Source organism: Lutjanus erythropterus, chromosome 8 (assembly GCF_056507025.1).
Source record: "Lutjanus erythropterus isolate fLutEry1 chromosome 8, fLutEry1.hap2, whole genome shotgun sequence".
NCBI lineage: Eukaryota > Metazoa > Chordata > Actinopteri > Lutjaniformes > Lutjanidae > Lutjanus > Lutjanus erythropterus.
Window position 1 is genome coordinate 35439939 of NC_139324.1, and position 6808 is coordinate 35446746.

Consider the following 6808-nt stretch of genomic DNA (forward strand, 5'->3'; position numbering starts at 1 on the left):
AATGTCCAACTTATTTATTTTAGAATTAAAAAAGTTAACTAATCAATCAAACAGCATTTTATTATTAAATTAATGCAACGCAATATCAAGCTATTTCAGGCACTTAAGCAAAAACTCGAGCATTTTTCAAACCTTAAACACATTAAAATTAAAGAATGAATTGCATGAAGCATGAATTGACTTAAATGAGTCCATATTTGATCTGATAGATTTTAATTAATTGATAGCAATCAAAGAGAAATTGACATTTTTTGGCAGGCATGTAAAATCAAATCTGTGGGCCAGTGTTTCACTGCTGTTTGTGGTCCAGCACAGTTTTGGTAACGGTGTAAAAATAACCACATCTTAAAGTGGCCGGTAAGCCCCAACAGTGATGTCAAACAGCCTGGCGTTGTTGACCGTCCCCTCCTTGTCCAGAAGAAAGTAGAACTTGTGTCCTTTGACCCTGAGGGGGATGAACGAGGGGGACTCCTGCCTGTGTGCATGACAGGCCACCTCGGTCAGAGGGACTGTTATTCTCCGGCCTCGGTCTGGTCCCAGTGGTGACTGTGTGGAAACTGTCACCATCCTGCCACCTTTGTGTAAAACCACCTGGCTGACAGAGCGCCGGCAGAACAGAACCCCGAGGCCGACTATCCCTGCTCCTATGGTCAGGCAGCCCAGCGTGAAGCCGTACCTCCAGCTGTTCGAGCCCAGGTTCATCTCAAAGCTCCACATCCCAGCCAGCCCGGTGGTGGTGGTTGGCGTGGACGGCTTGGCTTTCCCTTTCTCCGTGTCTCTGAGCCCGGTGTAAGCGAAGTGGCCTAGGTACGTCCAGAAGACGAACTGTCCGCCGCAGAAGACGGAGAGGAGGCGGAAGAAGCGGGTCCTGTCGTGCTCGAACAGGGTGACATCTCTGGAGGGCTGTGCGGAGGAGGAGAGGCTGCGGCGGGCAGACAGCTGACTGTGAGCCGCTCCGAGGCGGCTCCTGTGGACGAAGATCCTGCTGCACAGACCCGCGACACATGTTACCCGGTTAACCGTGTTGGACACGCCGGGTGAAGTCTGCGTGGACATGGACGCGTTTTGACAGAGTTTTTGCTGAATATTGACGAGTCTGACCTGTCTGGAGTAAGACTGCAGAGCCCCGCACAGAAGACGATGTAATGCCATGTTTCACGACGATAAAATTACGATTAAATCTTCACCCAACTATTTGACCAGAGAACTACGACAGTAAACGTTTGAAAATCGTTGTCATTACTCGCGTTTTAACGCTTTTCTCTGAACACACCAGCGCGCAGCTCCGCAGAGGGCGCCGCCATACTTGTTATGTATGACGTAAAGTGTTGGGCTACGGAAAGCTGCGCTGACCAAAATTAACTTCCGTTCGTCGAGTTTTGCTCTAAAAACCGATGAAACCAATTTGTATTTTGGTCCAGATATATTTAATTAACCTACAACAGTTTATTCTAGTTTCTAATAATGCACAATAATAAGTTAAAACAGTATACTGAGAAAATTGCTATTTGCATGACATTTAATGGTCATGTTAATTACGTTTGAAATGTTGTGCTACTTATCAAGGTATTGACAGATATGTCTTAAAGACAGGTTTTAAGCCACCATTTCTGTTTGTGTTTTTAATTTTATTATATAAAAATAAATAAAATAAATTATAAAGAAAACATTGTCATTTTCTGAGTGTTTGAAATCTAAACATATATTTTTAGTTTTTATTTTATCCAAAATCATTTAACCCCGATGTTCACTCTAGTAAGCTGTGAACAATTAAATTATTACATTTTTCTGGCTTCTTTACTCCTCGGTGACAGTGAAATGAATATCATTGAGTTGTGGACAAAACAAGACATTTGAGAATGTCATCTTGGGCTTTGGGAAACAGTAATAAGCATTTTTTTGGACGAAACAACCATTCGATTAATCGAGAAAATCATCAACAAATTAGTCGACAATGAAAACAATTGGTAGTTGCTGCCCTATTAGTCAGAGATATATTGTGTGGTTGGTATGCAGATTTTGGGAAGCTAACAAAGTTAAATGCAGGGCAAACCTTGGGGTTTGTTTCTTAAAATTCCTCTTATATTCTTCTACGCTAGTTGTTGAAGAGTGAAGTGCGTCGTCTGGAGCGAAACCAGGAGAGGGAGAAGAGCGTGGCCAACCTGGAGTATCTGAAGAACGTCCTGCTGCAGTTCATCTTCCTGCAGTCTGGCAGCGAGAGGCAGGCGCTTCTGCCCGTCATTCACACGATGCTGCAGCTCAGTCCAGAGGAGAAAAGCAAACTGGCTGCCATTGCACAAGGTGAGCACTAGGTTTTGTAGAACTGAAACATTGTGGCTCATTACAGAGTCTGTGCTGTGCACCCAAAGGTGCCCCAAAAGAAGCATCGTCATAGTTTAGTTTTATCACATAGCATACAAACTGAAATGCACATGCAAAATATGTCAATACTGCTACTGATCTGACCACTGACCAAACTGCTTATAAACTCTGTTGTTATTTTAGTCGTGGTGGTTCTATTCAGTATGTTAGATTTAAGTGTCTACATGTATTTGTGAGTAAATGTGATTTCCTTTAGTAACCACACAACCCAGCTGGTTTAATTATTTATACTTTGTAGCAGCACAGCATCACACAGCCACAAATACATCATACTTTATCAGACATACAACACAGCAATACACAAACTCACACCGTACCTGAATGTATACAGACCCAAACTGCTGATAAATAATCTGATCATCTATTTTATTTCAATAGGCTTTATTGGCATGAAATTTGACATGTGTTGCCATAACACAATTACAGTATTAAAGATGATTAACAACAATTATCTAAATAGCATTACTTCATAAAATACATTAGATAATGAATCAAATAAATGAGATAAAATATACAGTATAAAAGTAATAAGTTATCAACTTATTATTCAGTCAAATCAAGATAAGATAAGGTAACTTTATTTATCCCACATTGGGGAAATTCACTTGTTACAACAGCTCAAGGATCAACAGTACAGGCAGAAAAAGAATGAGTGATAAACAGAAATGCAAAACAGGATAAAGATAATAAATAGAATAAAATAGGGATACTGCATAAAGCTAAATACTCTGTATACACCTTTCAATTAGACAGATATATGAATAGTTGTACAGGATAATTGCACACATGTTGTAGTACACACATGATGTGTGGCATTTTACTAAGAGTAAAAATTAATACCTTCACAGTATGAATAGATATTGCACAGGATAATTGCATAGTATATATATAAATATGTGCTAAATTGCACAGGATAGTTGCACATCAGAGATTTAAAGGATTAACTGAAATATTTATGGATATATGGAGAGGCAGGTATTCATATATAAAAGGATATACAGTTATATAATGTGATACACAGTTATTAGTAAAAATTCAATAGATTACAACAGTAAGAATGAGGATGAATGTTAATGTCATTGTACTGTCTACATACAGTATAGCACAGAGCACTGCATATAGTACTGCATAGTACTATATAGTACATAATGTCATCATGACTTTACTCCCCTCATTATGTTCCCACACAAAACTCTTTTTTTTTCTCCCCAGGTTATTGAAGTGTCACAGGATACACAGTCAGTCACTTCTACATAACTTGTAACCAGGTGCTCTTTGATCTCTTTTGTGCAGGTGGGGAAGAGGGGTCCGGGAATCGGGGATCAGGCTGGACCTCCTATCTCCACAGCTGGTCTGGGATCAGATAGACTTGATGATCAACCAGCTCAACAACAACAAAAAAAAAAAAAACAACTGGAGGAAGATAAGATGTTACCGGACCTTTTTCTGTGAAAACCTGCACTAAGCAGTGATGGTGTACATGTGAATTAACAGCAAAAGCGGGAGGTAAACTTGGGGCATTTACAAACTGTTTCTAGGGCACAATTGAGGGGACCAAGGAATGTATCAGAAAAGAATGAGGAAGAGATAAAACCAAAACATTTGGCATTAATACGCATTTGAATTTGCTGTGCAATAGTTACATTAGTCTCTTACCAATGAATATAAACTGTGAGAAATTTCTGTCTTCCTTGTTCTTACTCTCTTACTATGGACACATGTAATTGTAACAACCTTTACTGGACATGAGGGTTACACCTCATAAGGCATTACAAGGCACTCATTAGCAGTATGAAACATTGTGAGTGGATATAATATATCACTTGTATATCATGTTATAATCACAACATAATATAATGCACACAATGTGCATGAATTGTGGGAGGAGGAATTAATCACAAGTATAATTACACAAGTTAGTGGAATAATATCACTTTCATATTTATTTCTTCTCAAGTTTTGACTTGCACTTCTGATGGGTTTGTAGTAGAGCTGCAACTATGAGTACTCTCTGACAGTAAACTGAATATCTTTGGGTTGTGGACAAAACAAGACATTTAAGGACGTCCCCTTGGGGTTTGGGAAACAGTGATCAATGTTTTTCACTGTTTTTTGTTTTTCTTTTCATTTTATAGGCCAAACAACTCATCGATCAAAGGAGAAACTGATCGACAGATTAGTCTATAATGAAAATAATCATTAGTTGCAGCCCTAGCTTGTAATGTGTAGCGCAGTGCACTTAAAGGACTACATGAGGGTTTTAGCTCCTTTGGGACAAATCACATGCTTTGCATTTCTTTCAGAAATTTTCAGTGGTTTAAAGATTTTACTGTGTTTTTACTACCTAGAGGCAGACATCTTTTTCTATTGCTCAAAACATCAGAGTAAACATCATCTCTGCCTTTTATTTTTTTTTACTAATTGTTGCCTGGAAGGTAGAAGAAAGACACTGAAAAATCTTAAATGTAACATGCTTTAGAAATCAATCAGTTGTGTTAAGTATGTGTGATTTACTTGAAGGGATAGTTTAGATTATTTGAAACTAGGTTTTATGAAATAGTCAGTGTATTACCTACAGTAGATGGTGGTCGATGTACCCCTACTTTGAAGAAGCAGTGTGAGAACTGATGTAGGAAGCTAAGCAATGCACTGCTGTGGACAGGGTTGGCAGCAAAATGTATTTTAGTCACCTGAAAAAAATCGACATTATTTTAAGTGTATATTTAGAATATTTTCATCACGAGAAACTGCTGTCATATAAGCCAATTATTGCTCTCTCCAAACCTGCCAGACTCCGTTGGCTAAATCACTCATTTTACCTCACAGAACACTGGAGTTGTTTATCTTCAGCTGCCTCAATCTTCTAGTTTGCTTGTATTATTGTGCAACTTCTGAGTTTTAAAAGGTTAATTTGGATTCACAAACGTCGCACAAAAACAAAAATGAACTAACTGACCGAGGAATTGGTAGACCAGCAACTCCCGTGTTCTGCAAGATAAAATGACTTATTTTGCCAGTGCAGTTTGGTTGAACGACAGAGAATGATATTTGTCTTGTATAATGGCAGTTTCCCATCAGAAAAGGCCGTTTAATGGTAAGAAAAAGAGGTGAAAATATTATAAATATAGCATGCACTTTTTTAAAAATTTAGATGGACCTTTTTTTAGGTGGCTATAATATGTTTCACTGCTGCTAATACACTGGCTATAGATAAGAACATCATACAACCCCACTTAAAAAAATCCAGACAGAAATTCCAATATGGTTTAAAACATGCTAAACCTTCTTTGTGATCCATTTAAGTCTTTCTAGTATGTTTATCTTTATCTAACTTCAAGTACTGATGAGTGCATTTCTACATTCTCAGGTCCACCTGACCAACATGACTGACAGAACATTATCACAAAAGCATATTTATATTTTTGTGACCGATTTTGCAGTTGTTCCCTAATTAATGCCTCACATTCTGAAATCAGGAGCGGTTGTAATTTCTTTGAGTTTTGATTGATCATATCCTGTAGCGATGGTTGGTTTGTGATTTTGTTTTAGTGGTTACTGTGTAATTTGTTCTTAGTGTTTGTTTTGGTCTGTTATTTAATGCCAAATTATTATTTTAACGGTTTCTATGTCTCCTTTGGGAATACTTTATGGTTGTGTCAGTTTTTGTGCTGCTGTTTAATCACTGGACATGAAAGATTTGTTGCAACTTCATCTGCACAGCTGTCTCGTTGAAGGACGGTCCCCGTGACAGCGAGCACGTCCACCCTGCTAAAGTGTCCTTGAGCAAGACTCCCTATCAGACCCACGGGTGCTGCTTTTTACAGTGCCTGACCACGACCTCTGACCTCACTGTGTCCAGAGGTCCACCTCTCTGTAAAACACACATCCAACCCTCTCTTTCGTTACGTGAACACATTTTTGCTCACATCCTGCCAGTGATGAAAAAACTGGCTTATTAATTTTCTCATTCCAGTGGCAGCTTTTTGTGATTCCTTCAGCATAAGTGAATGTATTTATATCTAAGGCTTTTATATTTATGGTGGTTAACGTCAGCAAAGGCTTTGAGAGATTACTGTAACTACAAAATCTTATCTGTATAAGAATGAATGCACATTCACAGTTGTTTACTGGTTCACTTATTTCAGACTAATCTTGTTTTTTTCTGGTTATTTCCAACAATAAACTAATATTAAGTCAAACTGGGTGAGAATTATTCCAGTTACTTTGCAGTCAGCATTCATGCTTATTCATTAATTATAGTGCATTTTAAATTTGAACCTTGCATCTACAGGTCAGAGGATTCAGGCTTGTTACCAGAGGTGCATAAGTGCACATATTCTTTACTCAAATAGAAGTACAGATACTTGTATTTAAAAAAAAGACTTGTGCAAAAGTAAAAGTGCCAATTCAACTTATTTACCCAAGT

The 6808-nt window shown here is 38.3% G+C and overlaps 2 protein-coding genes across 2 annotated transcripts in view; one reads left to right on the plus strand and one right to left on the minus strand.

Moving 5' to 3' along the window:
• gcc2 (GRIP and coiled-coil domain containing 2) overlaps positions 1 to 4868 on the plus strand; it is a 28475-nt gene extending 23607 nt beyond the window's left edge. Inside the window, exons 23-24 of the mRNA XM_084723898.1 lie at positions 2100 to 2301; positions 3676 to 4868. Of these exons, the coding sequence (XP_084580024.1) occupies positions 2100 to 2301; positions 3676 to 3749 (276 nt within the window). The 3' untranslated portion in view covers positions 3750 to 4868. The remainder of the gene's footprint in view (positions 1 to 2099; positions 2302 to 3675) is intronic.
• Positions 197 to 1164, minus strand: tmem223 (transmembrane protein 223). Its single transcript, XM_084724124.1, has one exon. It carries the CDS (start codon positions 1150 to 1152, stop codon positions 346 to 348), a length of 807 nt encoding a protein of 268 aa, XP_084580250.1. The 5' UTR covers positions 1153 to 1164; the 3' UTR covers positions 197 to 345.
• Positions 4869 to 6808: the final 1940 nt, after the last annotated feature.

Bases quoted from the DNA above. Each gene is read 5' to 3' on its own strand.
- tmem223 (XM_084724124.1), bottom strand. From the start codon at position 1,152: ATGGCATTACATCGTCTTCTGTGCGGGGCTCTGCAGTCTTACTCCAGA.